The sequence below is a fragment of the Phyllopteryx taeniolatus genome, chromosome 11 (assembly GCF_024500385.1).
Source record: "Phyllopteryx taeniolatus isolate TA_2022b chromosome 11, UOR_Ptae_1.2, whole genome shotgun sequence".
Lineage (NCBI taxonomy): Eukaryota > Metazoa > Chordata > Actinopteri > Syngnathiformes > Syngnathidae > Phyllopteryx > Phyllopteryx taeniolatus.
The window spans coordinates 22,278,523-22,301,881 of record NC_084512.1 but is presented as its reverse complement, the minus strand read 5'-3'; the positions used below and the strand labels follow the sequence as shown (position 1 = coordinate 22,301,881).

Genomic DNA, 23,359 nt, shown 5'->3' with positions numbered 1-23,359 from the left:
TTAACGAAATTTTCAGGATTACCCCTGTTTCTCAATTATTTACAGACCAAAATGGCATGGAGTTTCCGTTGGCCCGAACCTGACCCCCTTCACGGGGTTTTGTGAAAATTGGATGTCAAGTTTTTATCCAATCTTGCATGAAAAGCATACCAAAAACACTGGCGGGCCTAATAGGACGAGACAGCACTACTTGGGGAGGAAGGAGGATGCTGTCAATGTGTGTGGCATTAAAAAGTAAAGCCTACGATCATTCTGAAGAAATCAAGATGAAAGCAAATCTTTGTAGAGAGGACAAAACTCTGTGGCGCAGTGCTAAGAACGTGCAGGTATGGCATTCTTTACCCCGGCTGCATATAAGTGCTCAGTATATATTATCAACAGCTCTTACAGGATTATTGACATTGTCTGTGTCTGTCTGCGCCGGGCGTACATGCCGCGACTACAAAAGTGTCAACTCATCAACTGACAGCGCCGTTTAGCGCTAATGCAAGTCTCCATCAGCTGTCACAAGCATTTGCATGAAATCAATAGCAGATGGCGGTCTGTGTCACCAATTTCATTACGCCGGGGTTGTTACAAAGATCATCTCCATGATAGATGAGAGAGCGGCGCGTCGTCACGCCGGCATCGCGCCTGACTACATGTCAGGCTCTGCCACGTGCACAAGTCATATTTTCGTTCACATATGTGAGCACTTAAGCCTCGACGCATTCTTTAAGGATATCCTATCCTCGCAATCACACGAATCCTAAGTCTTTCCACTGCGATTTTGGGCATCATTATCATTGGCAAAGGCACATGACACCGAGCACCTCTCCCGGCCCAAGTCTCGTCCTGTAGCGTGCGCCTTTCCGGCTGCTTTCCCAGCATGCCCGGCGGCTCGAGCAGGCCCCGGCTGAGGCGGAGGACAGGAGAGCATGATGTATCACCCTGAGAGCGCCCACTGACAGCCTCTGATGATGGATGGCCTGATTATGGAGTGCTTTTTACACATACACAATTTACATCACACTGAGCGGCGGGGTCTGGCGGGGCCGCGTATGCACATTCGTTTGCACACTCCGGGGCAGGTGCGCGTGTGTGTGCGTGCGTGCGTGCGTGCACAAAGGCATAGATAAGAATGGGGTTGGAAATAACAAAGGAAAGTGGGCAAATTCCTCGCTACCTCCTTGTCATGTACGATCAATACGGCAGATCAATCCTTTATTAAGGGGAAGATGGCGTTTGTCCACTTTTGTCGCTTTCGGAACGCATGATGACCTGCCAAATTAGATTTCCAGCAGTGTATGTTACTCAGGTGAGCCGGGAAAATGAGGCTGCATATTACTGTACTTGCAGTACAGTAGGTCCTTGCTATCGATTAGCATCCTGCATCGGCCATGCTTGAACACATAATTGCTGCATTTGATCACGCTCGAGCTGGCAATTACTGGAGGGAGGCTTCTGTGTCCAAGTGCAGCACAAAGGTACAGTGAGTGTGTGTGTGTGTGTGTTGTGTATTTAGATGAGCGGGGACAAAAGGAGGCAAAAGCAATCAATGTTCCTACTGTGACTTCATGCCTCGTGTATATGCACGCGTTTGGCGCGCTTTCACTTTTTGTGATGTCGAGCAGGTTCAGCGAGCTGTGCGGTGTTAATGCTGAAATTACACGCTGAGTAATGAGTGATGGGCCAAATTACAGGCTGAACAATGAACAGGGGCAGGCACTTCTTATTAGTCTCCATAGAAAGCCATTGATTTATGAAGCGCTCGGCGGAGTTACTCTCCTGAAAATGATATCTACATTGAGAAGTGATGTTCTCTATTAAGTCGTTCCTTCCCCCTTCGCACTGCTCTCCTCCCTCCCCTTCTCGCCTGGTCCTGCCTTTGAGTGTACACATGATTGTTTAGAACCAGGCGGCGCTGTGAGGAAGCCTTCAATTACCCATTAGGACTGTCAGACATAAAGCGACCCCGCTCTCACCAAAGTCTTGGTTATGATTCATTTACTTTGTGCCCCTGATTCATCGCCCAATATGCCTCATGCTCCAGATTACTATTTGAGGGGTGGGAAAGATTGATGGCTCCGTGGGATCCGCTGCCGTATTTCACGGGCGCTCTGTTGCGGTACGGTCGGTGGAGAAGTGTGAGATGACAGCGGCTTACACTAGATCAATGTGTGGACAGCCTTTCGCAGATTATTAAAGCTCTGTTAGATTAAAAGAGGCCCGCTCTGTAGTTTAGTTGTAGTCAATATTCTACAGTAGATAAAAAAAAAGGGGGAGGGTCCCTCGCAAGGATCCCGGCACTGATGTAGGTCATCGCGGCTCTTAATGGAATAACACTCTGTGACACGAGTGTCACAAGTAACTGTGTCATTTTCCATCGCCACCCACGGAGCCGCCGCTTTTTTTCATGAAATGATTTGACACCCTTGAGGTTTTGTTGAAATTAGCCATTCTGAAATGACTTTTGTACTGTAAACGCTAACAGATTGCTCAATTACTTTCTTCCTGTCTGTGTAAAACCCCCCAAAACACGACTGCTTGTAACGCTCGTCTCCCCTCTCGCGCAGCCCTGAACGAGCCCACCATCGACTATGGTTTCCAGAGGCTGCAGAAGGTCATCCCCAGACACCCCGGCGACCCTGAAAGGCTACCAAAGGTCAGTCCACTGTCTCCGAAAAACTGTGATACGATGACTTGAAGCTGCGAATGTGAGAATTAAACAAAGCGACATTACCACTAACACATAGTGCTTTAAAAAGGAACAGCTTTGCCGCACATATGTGGCTTAGCCACTAGCCAGCGTGGTAATTGCATTGGTTTAGTGTGAGGAGAGAGGCGTAAACTCTCTGTGCGGTAAAATAGCTCAATCAGGCGTTTTCCTCTCCAGTAGTCTGTGGAGATGGTAATCTGGTCAGAAACGACGTCTGCGCCCTCATTACCCCGCTCATGTTTTCCTTTCATTTTCTGCAGCTCGATTTGGTTTAATCTTTTGTTTACAGAACCCTGTGCCGTAAACCCCTTCGTCTTACTGCCGCTAATAGACAAAGACCGCGTCTTATTATGCTTTGGCTTTCTTATTGTTTTCTTTTGAACCCGGGCGAAGCAGTTGAAAGCCACGTCGAGTCTGAGACGCTCTTGTGTGGCACACAAACGGGTCACGATATTGACGCCACTGCGCGAGAACAGGAAGATCATTCTCCCGCTGAGACGAAACTCTTTGATTCTTTTACACTTTTTTTTTTTTTTTTTTTTTAAAACCGTCTTTGATTCTCTTGCCCCTTCCATTTCCTATTGATAAAATCTATCACTGCGCTGTCACTAATTGCTACCATGCCGGTAACCATTTTGGTGACTGACGTGTCGAGCGTAATAATATGAATGATTAGTCCATTCAAAAGCCCTCGGCATGCAGTAAAGTGGTGGCCACCTTAGAGTTTTAATAACACTGTAAAACCTTTGAAGACCTTATCTATTAAATCCCAGCATGCAACACAGCAATATCATTAACGTCCAACGGCCAATTTAATAAAGACCAGACTGTGTGGTCGCGAAAGATGTTTAACCGAGGCAATGCGGAGAAGTAGAGCATCACAGCTAGCGCCTGCTTCGCTATATGAAGTGTTTCAATTAGACTCGGTCCCCGCAGAGACAGGACACAACACCTTGACATGAAATGTGACTCTCATTTTAGCTAGTAAACCCTGACCATAAGCTAAAGAACCTTTAATATCCACTTTCTTTAACTCGGCGGCCTTTCCTGGTCAATGCGGCTGCACTATTTCTGTTTTATAAAGTCACAGTGTCTTTGCAAAAAGACAGACACATTGTTAAACACAGCTTTATTACGGAGAAAGCAGACTTCTTTCTATGAATACAAAGTGTTGTTGGCAGTGAGACAGCTCTTGACACCGGACCCGAGATTAGTTTCCTGGGCGCGTGTATACTTAATATAGCACGGTCTCCCAGCCTTTGCATGAAACAATCACAGAGTGAGATGAAACCCTGCACTTCCAATAAACAACATAAATATTTGATTTGCTCTCTAATGGACCCAAATATGGGGTTCAGGGGGCATGTAAATGATCCCACCAAGTGATTCGTCATTGTTAAGCTTGCCATCCGAGGGTCAGCGCTGGGGGTCAAAAGCACATTCCCAATAAAAGAGCCGGCGGCGGCTCCGGGGGCTTGCATGTACATTTGGAATGAGAACAGAAACGGCATATAGAGAGCGGCCATTACTGGGTGCAGGTGAGGTGAGCGAAACGCTATAAAAAGGAGATAAAGCTGGAGGACGCAAGCTGTGCATTAGCGGAAAAGGCAAATCGACACCCAGCCCACTCACCGCCGCGCCCTGAACACCCCCCGCCCCCCCCCCGCCCGCCATGACTTCACCCTCCAGTTGATAATATTACTGCGCTATTGATTTCCACCAGCCTTCTCTCTGGGACCAGTAAGACACGTGGTAATTGTAAGGAGACAGAAAGCCAATATGGGAGTGCTCATGGATAGCGAGGGATGCACGCTAATATTGTTGCTACACAGACAGAAAAAAACAGCCCAAAAAAAACAAAACATGGCGGGAGAGCGGTGGTGGGGGGGGGGGGGGGGGGGAAGGGACGCTGCCTCTGATTGAAGTTTACCTCGTAAGTCTAAGACAACATCGTAGATGGCAGCCTGACCCTGTGGGAGGAGCGCAGATATAAAAATTCAATGCAAAGTCCAGGGTGAATATGAAAGTAATAAGTGTGAGCAGTCAAGTGATGAGAAAGGAGATTGGTTTGCGGGCATTGCGTTAAGTGAAGAGAGACTTTGGAATTCACCCCCCGTTTTAAGATCTTGTTATAAAACAATTTTCTATTCATAATATAAAAAAGACAATTTATAATACCATTTTGTGCCCTCTGGCAGTAATGGACAAATAGACTGGATATCACATTATATCACACTCAATTTCTCTCTTCTGTAACAAATTAGATTCATTATGAAATTAAAAGTGGAAACTCAATATTGTTTTATTATTAAGCTGATTGCTTTGGATTCTTTACTTTCCCCCCAAAATGAGCATAAGCCCATTCTTTTCCAATTCCTCGCGTAATCCGCCAGGAGAAAATATTACAAATGTGCTCATGTCAAGCAATTACCCATGTATTTAAATGAATCTCTCTTCCTGTGCTCTTTGAAGTACCTTCATCTAATGGCCCTATGCTTCTAAATGCATTCATTACCTCGGGCTAGAGCTAACAGAGTAATTGCCTTACAGTTTTATAATGGCATTAGCACTCCGAGCTACATAACCTAGGCCCTCTTTTATTAACTGTGATAATATAAATACAACATCCATGTTAATCTACTGCTCTAAGAATCACATTTGGGCTGTTTTAGACCCCCATTTCCCGCTTGTTTTATGACAATGCGTCATTTGTTATGACTTCCCTTCCGCCAGACGAACTGAAAGCAGCTTCTAAATCTTGGGTGATCTGTCATGTGAGCGGCCCCATTTAAACAGTTGTTGAACACGAGACCTTTATGCAAAGCGAGGCGAAGAACAGCAGAAATCGGTCACGCGTTTGTCAGTGAACAAAAGAAATCATTTGAGGCCTTTAATTGTTTCAATTTAGCATGGCGTGTTCTGATATGTCTCCATGACATGAAAGCCAATTACACTTATTCTGGAGTAGCATTCAGATTTACATGGAAATGCCCCCAGAACACTATTCCGCGCTAATCGTATTCACAGCGTGAGCTGAGCCGCATGAAGGCGTCTCGTCAGAAGACAACAAACTTCGTCCTTGATTGGGTGCAGCGCTTCTCATCATCCTCGGATATGACTGGGCTGCCACTTAAGCGTAGCCCTGCCAGTCGGCTCGGTTAGTTAAGACACCACGCGGTAAACGACAGATTAAGGATGAGAGGCAATATCGTTTCCTCGCCTCCTTTTTTTCCCTCCCAAGCTGTCCTTATGTCACTGCTGCAAAGTGCCATATGGACAAGGAGCGGGAGGACGTTTTACAGGGAATGAAACATGGCTTGCGCATGAGACGCTCTTAATTGCTTTAATTGTTGCTTACAATTGAGAGCCATGTAGGAGAGCTTGAAATATGATGGAATAGATTATTGGTAATTATTAACTGCAGACAAAAAGAGAAAGAAAGCCACTTTATCTCACTCAGCGAGCGCGAGAAAAATCTGTTCTGCCTGATGAGAACACATCAAGACAGCTGGTCCTCTCATTTAGCCTACCTGCCTCACGACAACCATAATTCTTTATTTGTATGCAAACTAGATGCATGCAACGTTGAGCATACACACCAATTTCAGAGGTAAATGCCCATTCTAAGAACCACCCATCCGGTAACTTGGGGTGGATTAAGCGATATGTTTCTATAAGAAAGCATGGCGTATGCTGGAAGTGGCTTCTACAGTGATTCATCTTGATAAATCAAGGGGTGTGCTAGATATGCTCCTCAGGATGAAAGGACACACGGCGCACACACTCCATACGCCGCGCCTGGCGAACGCAGGCCGAGCATTGGAGGCCGCCGTTTGAAGGCACCGAGGCTGTGTTTACATTCATTTACGGCAGCTGCCGTCTTAATCCCGCACCGCTATTGCCAAGTGATGGGACACTTCAGACAAATTACCGAGGCCCGTGAAAGAAAACACAGTGAATGTGGGAAGAAAACAAGCGCCATCTGAGATGTTTCTGCTGACAGATTTGCATTGCTTTTAAGCGGGGGGTTCTAAGAGGCCGGTCAACAAATCTCTGCTTTACAGCAGGTGACAACACGCGAGCGTTTCCTACCACGCGGGCGGCAGCCGCGCCTGCAACTTGCCTTTGTCACATTGAATGCACTCGAAAAGAACAAGAGGGGTTGCTACGAGCATATTGCCTCCTGTATTATAAAAGCAAAGAGAGCAGTCTGCTTGCTTGAGAGGGATTTAATTGTAAGTGGTGAATTCAAAAAGAAGAAGATAAAGACACGACAAGCGGGCCAAACCCCGCCACCTCGCCCGCAGCCCGGAACAGAGCGGGACCGACGGGATCCCGGGCCAACTCATTTTCAGTGTTAAGAGCCAAAGCAACACAGCTAATCCGCATTGTCAAGCGGGGGCAAGCGTGCAGACATGGATAAGACCACATCCTGAGCATCCGTGTCCCCGAGGCACGAGCACCCAGCTCCTGCTGGATGGGAAGTCATTTGTGAAGTCCTTTGCAGCAGCCAGTCAAAGAGGTTAATTGAAAAATTCCTTAATGTCATTACAACAGAACTAGATTAACCCAGAGCTAATTCACTTTATTGTTCTGAGGAGAGGGGCTTCGGCGCTGAACTCTGGAAGCCCGGAATCCGGCGTGAGGTGTTGTTTTTAAAGGACTATGCCAGTTTAATTAAGATAGGGAACATTATTCACCGCTCTGCATGCATGGGAGGAGGAAAGTAGGGTGTCAATGAAGGCGCGGCGCCTCTTCAAACAGCGCTGCTCTTCTCTTTGGGGGCGGCCAGGAAAAAACCCGACACCGCCTGCTGTGTAATGTTTCTGATCATGTTCATGACTATATGGACACTTGACATTTTCTATTGCTTTCCGTCATCAGGAGGTGTTACTGAAGAGGGCGGCTGACCTCGTTGAGGCCCTGTATGGGATGCCCCACAACAATCAGGTCTGTATCCGCGCAGTTGTGTACTTAAATAAATGAGATATTTACTGAGAGCATCACCATAGGGGATTTTCACACCACTATATCTGGAGCGAGATGCGCGCTAAAGCGTATAGCCGTGAACCAGGCATCAAAGCGGACGCGCAGCTTTAAAAAAGGAAACTCAAAAACCTTTGCCTTCTCTCGCTACGCTTCTCAGGAGATCATTCTGAAGAGGGCAGCTGACATCGCCGAGGCCCTGTACAGCGTTCCCCGCAACCACAACCAGATCCCCTCTCTCGCCAACACAGCCTCCCACGGCATGATGGGAGTTAACTCCTTCAGCAGCCAGCTCGCAGTCAACGTGTCTGAGTCACAAGGGAACGACCAAGGTATGTGATGTGCTGTGCTGCTCGGTGGCTCCCAAACATGTGGTCAGGGGTCTCAGGGACATTTTCTTCTCCGCTCATTAAAGAGATAAAACGGATAGAAATCCACATTTTTGAATAACTGCTCCTTCTACACAACAATATAGGCTGTTAAAGGCCCCAATTAAGTTCAAACCCCTATCTTATTAAAGTGCCATCTGCAGTATGAGCTGATATAAAACTAAATATTTGATTGCAGTTGTAAATTTCACTGGTAAAAGCACAATGAACAAACCGTCCTCTTTCTACCCTCACCCACCCCTTCCTCGTTATGCAGTGGGCTACAGCCGGAACACCAGCAGCGTGTCCCCCCGGGGCTACATCTCCAGCAGCACCCCGCAACAGTCGAGCTACAACACCGTCAGCAACAGCATGAATGGCTACGGCAATGCCGGCATGAACCTGGGAGTGCCAAGCTCCCCGGGGTTCCTCAACGGCTCCTCTGCCAACTCCCCATATGGAAGTGAGTAACTTGCCACCGTCGCCCGCCGCCGTAGCACTAAACTGCCGCTGATTGAATTCCAGGTCCCACGTTCGTTTTCGCCTCAATGAATCATCTGCGACAGGGTTAGAACATTGCTGCTACTGCTAATGTATTACTATCCCTTCGGCGGCTCGCTCCAACTGCTTCTCGGAACACGCATTGTTGAGATTAAGACCCTTTTTATTGATTTCAACGTGATATGCAATGCCCGAAATTGGACTTCAAGCCACCGGTGAGTGGTTGGTAGCTCTTGCAGCTGAATTGTTCAACTATGAGATCCGATGCCGGTCTCGGGAGTCAAATCTGGGAACCTTCAGCCACAAATCACATTCTTCAACGGCTAAGCCACAGAATCCACACAATTAACTCACGTGAGGAGGCTGTTTTGTTGCTAGTTAGCGGGATCACACAAAAACTACTTTCCATGAAACTTTGCGTGGGGTTGAGGAACGAGCTTCTGGATTTTTCTTTTTCACTTTGATTAACTTTGTCAGACACATTTTTGAGAAAATAATGCATTCATTTCAATCACACAACTATATTCACAATTTATATTCAGATGCGCATTTCAAATTTGCTTGTGGCTAGTAGGAGCCTGTAAGTACTGATCTTGTACCCCCCACCTCCCTGACCCGACCCCGAAGTAACACTACCCCAGCCTTACCTCAACTGCCCTCTCCCTCTCTAAGCACTACTCACAGCACGTTCTCACTCTCACCCGCCCTCCTGCCCTCTCCTTCCCTGTCATCTCCGCAGTTAAACAAAAGAGCGCCTTCGCCCCTGTGGTCCGACCCCAGGCCTCCCCACCCCCCTCCTGCACCAGCGCCAACGGCAACGGACTGCAAGGTGAGCCCCCCTCACCCCCTCATCCTTTCCCTACGGACTACTGGTCAGATACTGCTGCTCAGGCCTCTGTCCGGTTTGGTGAGGGATTAATCATTACACATATATGCATTTTGACAGGCCAATTTACACATCACACACACATGCATACACGCACACACGCACGCACGCACGCACACACACACACTCATCTGACTCATCTTACATGTTGACCGAACATGCACGACGACACACACCCTCGTTGCCCTTTGGTAAAGATGATCCACGCCGACGAAGAAGCTCGCCAGAATTGTTTTTGGTAATTATGTTTATTAGGTTTTGTGTGTGAGCGCGCGTCACCGCCAATGTGATTGGTTTGAAAACAAGCAAAGCCATCGCGTGCGCGCCCCAAGATTAATAACATTGGGCTTAATGAAGTGGGAAATTAAAGTTCATCTCGCAACACGTTCATACTTATTAATACATGTTGTGCAGAAATTAATGAGCATTGCCTCGCCATCATCTGCGCTGGCAAACTTAAAAGCATTCCAACCATGACTCTACAAATACACTCCCAGCAATATAATAATATATCATTCCCGACACTTCAGTAGTCACCTAATTGTTAAACGTGTGAAAAGTGCCGCATATATAAACTCTCCGGGTGAGGTGCAGTCGCTAATGACACCCCGAGCAGATGGTCTCGCTAAAATATCGGAAACTACCTTTGATCACGGCTAATCTTTCTCGGAGACGAGCCTAGTGCGTCGACGTAGATGAAGAGGAGGAACGTTCAAATAAGGAACGTCTGACAAATGCCGGATTGTGGATTGTGGGAAGTGACCGGGCCAGTCGCTCTTCACCTCCCCGGAGCGTCGGCCACTGTTTGCCGTTGCCCCGACACCCGAGTAGAAATATCACACGTAAGCAAAGCCGGCGTGCTGGGGGCTGAAATGTCAGAGCAGGAGGGAGCTTAACAAAGTCTTGCCCACTAGGAGGGCGCGCAGTTGCAGGCAAACACGGCGTTCATACACACACACACACACACACACACACACACACACATAGATGCACTATTTCATTGTATTTATTACCAGAACTGTTTTAAGCCTGATAAACTAATCACCTCTTTCCTCTTTTTCTCAGCCATGTCCGGCCTCGTCGTCCCACCAATGTAAATGCACTTTCGTCATCTCAAGCACCAGTCTACCACTTTCACAGGACACGCCCCCATCCCCCTTTCCCCCCCGAGCACACAACAGCAAAAAGCGCTGGTGCCATGTATAGTCGACTGCTTGTTCTCTTTTTAAAGATGGAGAGGGTGAAAAAAAAAAAAAAATGAATCTTTTCAAAATGACTTTAACAGCCCCGCAGAAGAAAAAGGATCTCACGAGGAACCATATTTTTTTCTTTTTCAGTGGGACTTCTTTTTGTTTTGTTTGTTTCCCCGCCCCCTCATTCCATCACCCTTGACGAGGACACAGGATGACGAAGGGTTTATTTTGTATACCTGTCGGCTCGCGCTTCGGCCTTGGATCCGTCCGATCGACCACACATTCAATACTGGAAGGGACTCTGTGGACTCACCATTGTACAGTAAAAACACTGATGTACAGTACATTTGCCAATGAACTCGTTTGCCTCAGAAATTGTTTTTCCTTTTCTTTTTTCTTCCTGTTCCGACTCTCTTTTAACAGATCCACACACAAGAGTTGTGCGTCTTTATAATGTGACTTTTTTTGTATTTTCAAATGTGTGAGGAGAAAAAAAAAAAACACAGGGGCCAAGACAGTTTCAACTGGAAATTATAAGAGATATATAATGTAGTTAATTGATCATAAAATTACAAGGGAGGGCGGGGAACGTAGGGTCGGGGCTGGGCGGGTGAAGTTGTACCATGTTTCATTCCTGCATTTTAACTTAAATTTTGTAATTTATTGTAGCTAGAAAAAAAAAAATCCTCTTCAAATGGTTAAAAAACAAAATCCTCTTTGACTCAACAAGCACACTGACGTGTACAAAACACTGCTCTGTTGATGAATATGATGTACTTCCATGTCTAGAGCTTCCTTTTAAGCAAGTGTGTTTTGCCATGTTTTTCAACTTTTTTGCTAGCACTGTATATTAATGCATTCCTAGGCTACTGTGAAGTCTGTTTCTTGTTGATGAGGAGCAGTCTCTCCCTTCTATAGCTCCAACTCCCTTATGTGTTTTATATGTGGTTAAAAAAAATGGTAGACTATTGTGATATTGCCAAACTTGTGCTAAATATTTATACATCTGTCTTTTTCATGTTCTTTTAGATCAACACACAAAAAAATGTTTTAAAAAAAGTAAAAAAGCAAATCCATTGAGAATGTAGGCGTAAAGTAGTTCATTGTCATATTTCTGTTCCAACACACACTTGCGCTCACTGAGGGAAATTTTGTAACATATCAACTATAAATACTGTATTTATCTCTGAAATTTTGTATATTGCTTTTCATTATGTATGTATTAATCGTCATTGCCCTTAATATAGTGATGCAGCACAGATAATTCAGCCAAGAAATGTTGCCTTCATGTTTTCTTTTTTGTATTTGATGAAATGCAATGTGCATATATTTCATGTGTATTCTCAAAAACTTACTCCGTCGACTCTCTTGTCCAGTTTTTTTTTTTTTTTTTTTTTTAAAGGGGAAGTCAAACTTCATTGTTTATTTTTATATTGATTTTAAATTATCTATACAGACCATTTTGGAGAAAACTTTGTTGGTTGTATTGTCAAATAAATTGTTTGTGACCCATATGATAGTTGTTAAGATCCAATAGAGACTAATGTGCATGAGGGACAACCTTGGAGATAAAAAAAAAACAAAAACAAAAAACAAAAAAACAAAAAAAAAAAACAGTCTCCATTTGTGGTTGTATTATTTTCTGTTTTGTAGAATGTAAAGAAGTCATTTTTACTCACCACTTATGACTCTGCCACATAGCTTACACGTGTTTACAGGGGAGAAACATTAAAAATGTCAACATTTGGAATGGAAACGATGTTTTATTAAAATTTTACAGTAAAAAAAAAAAAAAAAAAAAAACACACACACTTTGCACTAAACTGCGGACTTCTAGAGCGCGAATGACCCCTCAGACGGACCACCGGAAAGACGAGCGCAAAGCTGAGAAGTGTAACCTCCAAAAAAAAAAAGGGGGGGGGGGGGACCATCTCTTACTCCCACTCTTGACGAAGCGCTCTGACATTGTGAGATCCTCCTGCTGCTTCAAAGCCTCATTGTAGTCATTCATAAACAGCAGCAGCTTCTTATTCAAAGCACCCCAAATGGGGCTCATTCAAATCCCTCATTTCATTGCATTAAGCCACCTAGTTAATAAAGAATCAATACATTGAAAGAGCAAGGTTATCCTTTGTCTATAAGAGCTGGTATCGTTCTGAACCCCTTATAGTTTGCGAGCTGAAAGGAGGGGGGGGGACCACTGTGAAATCTATACTCATCAAGTGGATCAAAAAGAAGGAGAAGAGTGTTTAGGGGTGTGTGTGTGTGTGGTGGTGGGGGGGGCTCCCTAAAAACAAGAGAGCATCTTATCTGGCGTCCTCGGCGTGCGCCGAGAAGCAGGTCACAAAATGTCAATTTCCCATCAAGGCAACATTGTCCACAGCCAACTCTCCTTTTAATGCACAATTAAGCGGCGGCGACCTGAGTGCCAATCAGCATATCGCAGCTTATTATGTCGAGCGCCATGCGCGGACGCTGCCGCCTCGCACATAGTCGGCAGCGGGTGGAAGGGGTGGGGGGTGCTGATAGCAAAAAGGACAGACGCCCTCAAAAGAGCAATTTAATTTTCAGCCCCGATCGCCTCCTACCCTCAAATCATTCCCTTGATAATCCAAAGTGTCTGATAACAATAGCGTCCTGACATTGCATTATCTGTTTCGGATACAGCGTCGGATCTATCGCCTTGCTCACCGCTGTCTCTATTATTCATGACAAAAATCTTGCTCGGGCAGGAAAATGCGCAAACTGTACATTTAGCGGGAGCGTGGCTATAAATTAAACCCAGGCACAAAATGCCATGGCGGGAACAAGAGCCAGCGAGGGTAGAGGAAAAAAACAAAAAAAAACGGACAAGTTGTGCGGGTGAAAGCACAATCAAAAATGACATGTTTGCTCAGTTGTTGCCAATTTTAAGCGCTCGCAGGCAGGCTGGAGTTGCACTCGATTGTCTCAGCAGGTTTCCTCTCTGTGTCCGGCGAGCTCGGCCACGCCACTCAATCATTCTGAGAGCCTCTTTATTGGAGAACTCTAATGGCCACCCTCCACCATGATCTTAATGTGTGCATTAAATATTTATAAATCCTGGGTCAATAATGCCCCATAACCAGAGCCTGACAGACACCCTCCCCGCCGTACCGTGCGGCCGCCTCCCTCCCCGACGCAGGCAAAAGGTGAAGGGGTCACGCAATCAAAAGAGAACGCGGCTGGCCACATCCATACGTTTGCCACTCTTATCAAGACTCGCCTCAGTAGTGCTTATCTGTCAAAGGAGAGAAATATTGAAAGCAATATCGATCTTAACTAGACTTGCCGAGGGCCACGGTTCAAACATCTGCTCGTGGATTGTTATATTTAAAAAGAAATGAGAGGTTAAAAAAAAAAAGAAAAGATATCTTCGTATTATAACTGTGCAGTAATATTGAACAACTCTGCCGGGGTATGACTAACAGCCACGTTATTAGCCAGCACCGCTGTAGATTTATTGGAGCGGATACTCGACAATAAATATTTCTTCATTATCGGCCGGGTTAATCGCGGCGTCTCCACGGGTGACTCGGCCGCTTTAGGTGACCGTCGGCGGGGCTGTTCAGGTGAAAGATTGCGCTCCGGCGATAGCGCACGCACAAAAGGGCGGCCGGACAATGAGCCAGTCAATGGAGAGTGCCCACTGAAAGAGCCACAATGGCCGTGCATGCTGGGAATTGGGCTGCGCGATATAAAGGAATGAAACCTTCACCGAGGCCACGGAGGACAAGCATTCAGAAAAGAGGTTTTTGTTTGTGCTTTATCAATCTGCGCTTTCCCAGGAGAAAAAACAATTCCACCTGACCTTAAAAACGGGAATATTAGCTTACAGCATCCGCTCCCTGTGTAGCAGTTATTGAGGAGGTTATAGGTTGACGTTTAATGGATGTTGCTGTGGTCATACCTTTGTGCCTATGCGTGTCCAGACACGGGCCCATCAAACTAAAATAGCATGACAATAGTTTATCTTGGCCGCTGGGTGGGCAGTGCTGAGGAGGTCTTTTTAGGGATTGGCTGTTAACTGCTGAGTGAGAGGAAAGGGGTATAAAAAAACAAAAAACAAAGTGGGAGTTTAGATACTGTAGTGGGAACTACTTTGACTGCACAACCTGGGATCACAACTTTGAGATGACAATAGATCAAAATAAAGAGGGCTGACCTTTTTTGAACAATTCCATATCAAAACAAGAGCTTTGACCCTTTTTTCTTTCTTTTTTTTTTTTTTTTTTTACAAATAGTCTTGCAGTCTGTGTGTGAATGGGAACATCTGATAATACAGCACTCCCCTGCTCCAACAACACACCGGGACGCAGCTTTGCAGCGAAAACTAGATCCGTACAAAGATTTCCACTTCACTCACTCGATGCAGTCAAGAAGGAATGAGCAAAGTATCCCAGCGCGTTGGAAGAGCCATTAAACTTGAATTTGGATGGCATTTGATACTTCATTAATGTTTCAGTGAATTTCTCCTCCACAAATGCAAGATTTTGCCTCAACAGGAGCGCAGCGTTCAACCTATTTTCCCTTTACGAACTTCACCTAGTCCCGAAAACGACTCCTTAAATGTTGCTCGGTCAGGGAGCGTCGAGGTGCGGTGATAAAATAACTGCCACGCTCTCACCATATAGCGCTCCTTTCATAGTGCCCCTCTGTAGTGCTTTGTCCAGTACTTCTGGATATGATATCATCTATTAATAATGTATTGGCAATGGATTACATAAAAAGGGAGCAGAAATAACATCCAATATTCATGCCCCCTGAGCTTGACTGTGTCCAATCCGTTTGGCCCATAAAACCTTCGCCCCATTTCCATATCCGCTGTGGGTCACGACAGGTCCGCCGCACAAAGACTCACAGAACAGCTCCACTCAGGAAAAGGGCAGTAAAAATCGGGTGGGTTTCTGAACCCATACGAAACAGACCCCCTTTGGAAAAAAAAAAAAAAAAAGTGAAAAGCTCTTTTCCGATTTCAGCGCCTGTGAGAAACCTGGTGCTGCATTTCCCTCTTTAATTGTGCCACTTGAGAAATTGACGTGCCTCTGAAACATGGCATGAATCTCGCAGTTATTGCGGTCCCCTTGGCAGGGAATGTTGATACAACATCTGCATGCTATAGAAAGTAATGGAAGTAGCAGAGGTGGCAGCTGCAACTCTACAGGAAGTGTGCCATTTTCAGGCAGCGCCGCTGTGAGAAGCGCTAACTGCCAGCCTGGTCTTGCAGGCGGCTCTGATTGCCAGGACACTATGACAAACAGGCTGGGGATGGGAGTGTTGCATCCTGGGGGATGACAGCTTCTGTTTGATTGTCAATAAGGCTCATTAGCAGGAAAAATGGGGAATGCGAAAGGAGATTAAATGGCTCCCCCCCTTGTGCTTTATTTTTCCAACTGACTTTCAAAAAAAATAAATAATAATAATAATAATAATTGAAACGAGTAAAACTAAAATGTATAGAAAATACCTACAATACTTTCTGTACGGGCTATTCTAGTCCACATTCCGTCTTGAAAACATCACGCACACCTTGCACCAAGCGTGTTCCCGCTCTGAGTCACTCTCATTTTAGGAACAGCGGCGAATGTTTCCCCTCACGTCTCAGGCAAGGAGCGGCCAACAAAGCGGCGTGTAAGGGCCTTTCCCTGAAGAGTCCTTGTCACGCCGCGCCAAACCTCTGTGATTATCGTTGTTTTTGCAGAGAGTGTCCACGCCTGCCAATACCGCTGTTCCATAAATGAATTTGGCCCCTCGTCAACGAATTACCTAACACGCAGAACTGTGTATGTGTCACATCCAATTCCAACTCACCGGCTTTGCTGGTGTGTGTCAGCTGGAGGACTTAATCATCAATCGTCAATCATAATAAGCGAAACACATTGATAGGGTGCCTCCTCCTTCCCCGCTCTTGCACAGTTAAATAAAGTGTAAAGTGAGAAGTTAAAACTGACCTTGTTAAATCGGGACCACAATTTACATTCCTAATTTAGTGTATGGATTAATTAGTCTTGGCATGCGCGCGTATCAGCTTCCATCTACGCCGTCACATCACAGAGAGCTTTCAAAACATCTCTGGAATGATTTCTGTCAATGTAATCTGCATACGCCGTGATGTGTTATTTATTTTATTTTGAATATTTCCAGTGCCGCACTTTTAATTAATACTTAATTGGACAATTTATAGAGAAGACTTATTCCGGCGTTAGCCTCTAATCAATAGCCTCCATCTCCCATCATGCAAAATTAATCACTCTGACCTGTTATCAGTGCAGCAAGCGCACACGCGCGCACACACGGTACCTATGATGCTAACTGGCATGCATTTTGCACAAGGCTGAGGGAATCTGGCTCATATTTTCTCCTCTCCCTGATCCAATCCTCCCCGTCATATAGATCGCAGTCTGTGGGGGCCGGAGGCGCTGACAGAGCCCAGATGCTCCCGGTCTGTCTGGGGGACTGGAGAGACTGGTGCCACGGGGTCCCGGAGCCTCTGAAGTGCCGCCCCCTCCGTCAACAAGGACCAAGGCTAGACCTGCACTTTCTCCAGGCTGAGACACTCTCCTTAACGCACCGCATGCTCACAGATTGATACGTGCCGGGAGAGGCTCGCACGTAATGCGGCCCTTCATCAGCCGTTCCTAATTAGAGAAGCGCGGTTCTGCTCCCGGGTTCGGAAGGTTACAATGACATACTGATACAAGGTTACTGGCAAGCACACACACCTTTACTTTCTTTGCTCTAAGAGAATCACCCAGAAAAGAAACGACACCCTACAAGTCTCCAATCGTGCCGCTTTCCCCCTCAAAACACAAAGATCATTAGAAAAGAGCATCAAAGGACGCCATGTTTGCAATGACATTCTGCTTTGTAGCGGCGGCGTAGCGTGGCGGCGTGCGTCGCTATTAGGGGCTGCGGCGGCAGCTGTCGTGGCCGGCTGCACGGTGCCTCGGTGTCAGGGCCTCCGAGGCCAGGCGGTCTCGGCAGACAGACAAGAGGGGGAGGAAACCCGATAGCGCGGCCAAGCCTCAGTCTGTCTATGCGAGCAATCTATTCCTGTGTCCGACTGGCTGACTGCTGGACTATCTGCATAGCAAACACTCCTCCGGCTTCCCAGCAGCAGTGCGCCGCTCTCAGCTTCCCTAACGTGCTCCTCAAAAGTTTTTGGGTTTTTTTAAGCTTGCAAACTTCTTGGAAATAATAAAAGCTGCTATGAATGAATCACTGATGCGGCTGCAGGACCCCACTCGGGCTTGCATGTTTCTACCGAGGGGGAGCAGGTTGCGGAGTTATGAGCCAACATGTATAAGGAGCAAGACATGGAAGCATGGAGTGTGTTTGTATTTGATGTGGGGGAGAAAATTGTTCTATAATGAGGAGGGGTGCCAGGATATGAGATGGGAAGTGGGGAGTTGGAGACAGGATGTAAGTTATGAGAAGGAAACCAATGTTGGGAAATGTAGTGGCTGCTGTTGTTGCGCCGCTATAAGCGCACATATTTCTCACTACGGCCGCCGGTGATTAATGCAACCTGGCCGGGTCAAAACTATGAACTCACACTAGCAACGCCACCAAAACATATTCTTTGTGGGGCTCAAATGACTGTGTGTGTGTGTGAGCGCATGTGAGGGGGTTAATAAATGTTGAATCAAACGCCGCACGAGACACTCACGCTCCTTAAGGGTTGCCCATTAGCGGTGTGTGGGTGCATGGGGAGTTTATCAGTGTCTGGGTGATTTATGAAGTCAGACTCAATATCATCCACTTCACCCACACACATATGGACGTTCACATGCGCGCTCATGAGCACGCGTGGCCACACACACACGTGCACCCGCTGAAACGGGGGGCGGGGGGCGATATTAGGGCAAAATTAAAGGTGTCGCATGATGAGAAGGGACTCAGCTTCCTTTAATCGAATTCTGAATGTTGGCTATCCACAACAATAAAACACTAATAATACTGCTAGTACCAAAAAAAATCTCCCAAATAAAAAAAAAAAAAAAAAAAAAGAGGTGTGAAATATTTAATATAAAGCGTTGCCTTGGGTACCTGAGCAATTACACGGCCAATTACTGGCAGCATGGCTGACGCTTTGATGCTGGACTTGTTTTCAGCAGCTTCAGACAGCAGCAACTCTGCTTGCTAAATTTGTAGCATTCCACGGAATTTAGTTAGCCACAAGCAAGAAAAAAAAAAAAAAAAAAAAAAGAACGAAAAAGAAAAGGAGGGTGCTTACAGTGCACTTCAGAGTGTGCCTGGCTTAAATGGGACCCCTTGTGGCTGTGTCACAACTCCCTTCGTTAGGGGGCTGACTGTAGCCTGTAGTCACCACAGGCATCATTAGCCCTCTGCGAAACCACAGACTGGGTCTCATTCTTCATCTGCCTGTCTGCCGCCTCGACATCCACGCTTACCGACGGCGCTCCAGCACCAGCGTAAGCGAGTCCGCCGCCGCGGATGACGAATTCAAAAATGTGAGGGGGGGGTTGAAATGTATTCAAGAGGAGGGCCACTGGAATTGGATCAGTAAAGGTTAGAGCCGAGGTTATTTTGGGAGGGCGGATTATTAGGCTACCTGCGCTGCACAGAGGAGGAATAACTATGGGCATGTTGGGGTCACTCCGGAATTGCATTAGACAGTGAGGAGAATCAAGAATTTAAAAGGAGAAAGAAAAGAATGAAAGCGTCAACGCAACAAAAGATCCTTAAGGGGGAGCACTGGAAATGTTCTGTCAAAACACACACACACACACACACACACTCACACACACACACACTCACACACTCCCTGCTGCCCCCTCCATATGGTCCTCCCAAGATAAAATAATTCCTCTCAAAAGGGATTAAACCCGGTTGTGCGGGGGAAATAAAATAACATATAAACATGTAAGTTGTGGATCAAATGTGCAAGGATGAATTCCAGGTTGAAATGTGCCAGTTTTCCCGTTCTGTACTGCCCTCTAATGGAAAACGTTCCACTCGGAGAGAGCAGAAAAGAGAAGCAGCTCGCTCGGCATAGACGTGTGAAAGACACGCAAGCCTAATCGGTAATGAGCCCGCGGCAGTCAACTTTTTATTGTAAATAAACGCAATTCAAAATGATGAAAGGCACTAATTTGACACGTAGAGAGAGGTCGATTTAAAAAGGTGTCTAAAGCGCTGTATATAATGCATAAGACATCATCAGCACTGAAGGTGGATTGTAAGACGAGAGCAAACAATGAGATTTAAATGGAGACAAAACAAATACTCCACTACAAAGCTTTGTAGCGGCAAAATTCGGAGCCTTTATCACTGGATGTCGAACAAAGCACTCGCTTGGCAGGAAATTAAAAAAACAACGAGAGGTACAAAGACTAATTCTGCTCTCAGGAAAAAAACAACAACAACAACAATGCGAGAGACATATTTTTAAGGGAATAATAACTCTTTAGAAAAACCATTCCAAGCACTATCTGGCAAACGCAGCGGAGGCCCACGGGAGCATATGTTTGTAATTCCTACTGTTCTCTGTTTAAGTTATTTTTGTACATTCTAATTCTGCAACAACTCGCTCGTACATTAACTATGCAAGCATCTCTATTCTTAGATTTAAAAAAAAAAAAAGAATTTAAATTGAATATTTACGTACACACTCAACTTTGCGCCCGTGTTTTATCTGTGTGTGTGTTTTTTCTTCAATACTTGATACAGTTGGCGTCCGTCGTGCGTCAGCCTTCCTCGCGCCGCCTCTCGTGGGCGAGCAGCCATTGTTTGAGGCGGTCGCCCCTGCCGCTCATGTACGGGCCGCTCTGGCCACTGCTCGAAATGACTCGGTGGCAGGGGATGATGAGCGGAATCTGGCACGGGCAAACAAAAGAGGAATTCATCCCCGAGGAAGCGGACGTGCAACTTTTGCAAATGTCGTGCAAGCACATCTCGACGAGCAAGCACAGCCACTTTGATGTCTTATCTTTTTCTGGAAAGGTACAATTATCTCTCCTGTTTTTTTCTTCTTAAATTCCAACCACCCTAATATTACAATTCACTGCAGAGAACTGCATTTTAAGAATAATCCTACAAAGTGTAAATATAGGAAAATATCTGAAAACAAAAAGCAGACACACTGTAGCCGCGTAAGAGTCGCTCTCTTTTGACAAGCTCTTCCCGGTAGAAATGTATTATGTATGAAAGAGCCTGTGATTTACCGCATAAACGGTGCAACTTTAAAGTAACCGGCGTGCAGACAATGTGAATTTGCACTTTTGTGAGTGTGGTGAAACAAAAACAGAAAAGTGCCGCAAGAAGAGTGTCTGGTTTGATCGCGTACAATCCCACATTCGGGGTGATGGCTCAGTCTATGGCGATAAATGTTTTTTCCACTCTTTAAAAGTGTAAAGCAAAGAAGCAATCAAAAATTAATGGGCAAAAACACCAGCAGGATGAATATTCAATCGAGAGGGTGTCAACATTAAGATCTGATAACCCTGTGATCATTAAAAAGAGGAAGTCGGTGAAGCGTTTACTCTTATTGCAGACGACTGCCAGGGGGTCCCGGGTTCTTTGTAAACTAAATGGCTGGAGAAAGATTAAACAAGCCAGCCTAAAACACTTCGATCATTGTAAATTCAGAACAAGAGCGGTGGCAATGGTTGCCATGAATCACGGCAATTATTTCATGTCAAACGTTCCGCCATTGATTCGTGTTACATTTCCAAAATGTCACTGCCAAACAGGCTGCGCCGTGGCTGTAATTTCTGGTTGATCATAACTTGATGGCTGCTGCCGCATATAAAAGTTGGATGTGCTGCGCGCCTCGCTTCAGATCCATCATTAAACCCGCTCCCATATCAACAGCAATAAAACTTTCCGAGCCCCAGATTAACCTTGCAGACAGAGAAATACTGCTCCAGTATTCAGATCAATATTGTTCCCCGGGTTTGGAGGGAGAGCAGGGTACCCTCAAGGCCTTCGGATCTGCCTCCTGACTGCGCGGGGAGGGGGGTGAGGGGTGTGTGCGGGAGGATGCTCCACACCGGGCTTATCGATACTCAAATCCTGGTGAGGAACGAGTGCCATAGAGAAGGCGAGGATCGATTGAGCACACTGAGCTTTTCACAGCCGAAGCCCGAGCGGAGCGGCGGTGCTGACAAGTAATTGACACTGACAATCTGACTCTGGATCAGTATCAGTGGCTCACGGCTCAGGCTCCCATCCTCCCCTCAGCAAAAGGGGAAGGAGTGTGTGTGTATGTGTGTAAAAACTGACTCGAGAATATTATTCAGCCATCCGGAAGCAATGCCACTGGCTAGTGTAGCTAATAACGTACATTAAAAAAAGAAAAAAAGTTACATAATGAAAACAAAAGACAAGAAAAAGATGCGGTTGGACTGCATTTGTGTACGAGAGGTGTTCTCTGTCTTACGCCGGCGGTGCCCACAGCGCTACACGGGCGCCGTTAAACGGCCTTTGATCAAAGGGTTTGATCAAAAGGAGACACACCATTTTGCCCTCTGGCCCTCCGTTTGGCACACACGGGCCAAAGACGTGCGGGGCCGAGCTTCCGCCGTGAGATTTACGGAGAAAAAGGTAAACGACCGGAGTGAACGCGGGACCAGCGGCGTGGGCACAAAATGGTGCTGGGGGTTGACTTTTTCTTTTCTTTTTCCCTCGTCTGCTGTTCTCTGAGGGGGCCGCTTACTTTGCCTCGACTGGGCTTCGAACAGGATGCTTGTTAAATAACATATCCTGCATGAGGGAAGACGTGGAAATATAAGACCCTCGTATCGTTTTTAATGCCTTTCTAATTCATTTCTACACTTTGTTTTGTCTGCGGATGCTTATTAAAACACAAAGTTGTATGGTCACAAAACGATATATAGACACGACATTAGGTATATTTACGAAATCCAATACAAGATCTGGAAAAGTTTTGCCTTTACAAATGCTCAGTTTAAAAGGTATCATTTATCTGTTTTGGTTATTGCGGGTGTACAGCATCACTTAATGTCAGGGGTCACCAACAAGGTGGCCGCGGTAGCTCCCAGGGGGCACATGAGCAGCCTGCGAGCCTCTTCTTAAAATACATAAATAAAAAATAGCTCCCCAGTGACGGGACATTGGGATTTCCTCGGAAGGGTGTTGAAGACATCATTTGAAAATCATGGTCATTGTTTTCACTTGGACGTCATTAATTATTGAGAATAACATAAGGTAATTTGAGCAAATTTGTTTTTTCAAAAGTGTGCATCAAACTGGTTGTCCTTTGCATTGATCAGTACCCAAGAATTAGCTCTCAGTTTAAAAAGGCTGCTAACACGTGCGTTACATTAAGAACATATTTTATTTTAAATAGACACTTTCATGCGAAGAATATTCATCATAATAACTGCTTATGTAATGTCTCACTTGTGCTAATCAATCAACTTACCGTGGCTCATTATTTAACGCCGCAAGTCAAAATGCCTCATTATCACGTCATTTTCTTTTGAAGTAGCAAAACTCTGTGTCGACACACAATAGGGAATTTTGGATCTTCTCTATCATCACCCTGAAAGTGTGGGAATGGGAAACGCGTCAATCACACATACCGGGTTCTTCCTCATGGCCCCGCCCACTGCCCGCGCCGCTCTGGGGTTTCCCGCCATCTCAGCCAGGCGTTTGTAAGAGACCGTCTCCCCGATTTTCACATCTCTGAACAGGACGTGCAGCACGCGACTGGTGAATGTGT

General features: G+C 45.9%; 2 protein-coding genes across 14 annotated transcripts in view; one reads left to right on the top strand and one right to left on the bottom strand.

Moving 5' to 3' along the window:
* The window catches only part of ebf3b (EBF transcription factor 3b), an 89,495-nt gene extending 77,117 nt beyond the window's left edge, over positions 1-12,378 (top strand). For 3 of the 7 annotated variants that reach the window (XM_061790596.1, XM_061790598.1, XM_061790597.1), the window contains exons 11-16: positions 2,556-2,644; positions 7,583-7,648; positions 7,845-8,016; positions 8,330-8,515; positions 9,293-9,460; positions 10,505-12,378. In XM_061790596.1, coding sequence (XP_061646580.1) covers positions 2,556-2,644; positions 7,583-7,648; positions 7,845-8,016; positions 8,330-8,515; positions 9,293-9,460; positions 10,505-10,536 — 713 coding nt within the window. In that variant the 3' untranslated portion in view covers positions 10,537-12,378. The remainder of the gene's footprint in view (positions 1-2,555; positions 2,645-7,582; positions 7,649-7,844; positions 8,017-8,329; positions 8,516-9,292; positions 9,461-10,504) is intronic. The other 4 variants (XM_061790601.1, XM_061790600.1, XM_061790599.1 and 1 more) reach the window with 2 other exon arrangements.
* The window catches only part of mgmt (O-6-methylguanine-DNA methyltransferase), an 84,214-nt gene continuing 73,059 nt past the window's right edge, over positions 12,205-23,359 (bottom strand). For all 7 annotated transcript variants that reach the window (XM_061790605.1, XM_061790608.1, XM_061790609.1 and 4 more), the window contains 2 exons: positions 23,220-23,359; positions 12,205-20,489 (listed from right to left, as the gene is read on the bottom strand). In XM_061790605.1, the coding sequence (XP_061646589.1) occupies positions 20,361-20,489; positions 23,220-23,359 (269 nt within the window). In that variant the 3' untranslated portion in view covers positions 12,205-20,360. The remainder of the gene's footprint in view (positions 20,490-23,219) is intronic.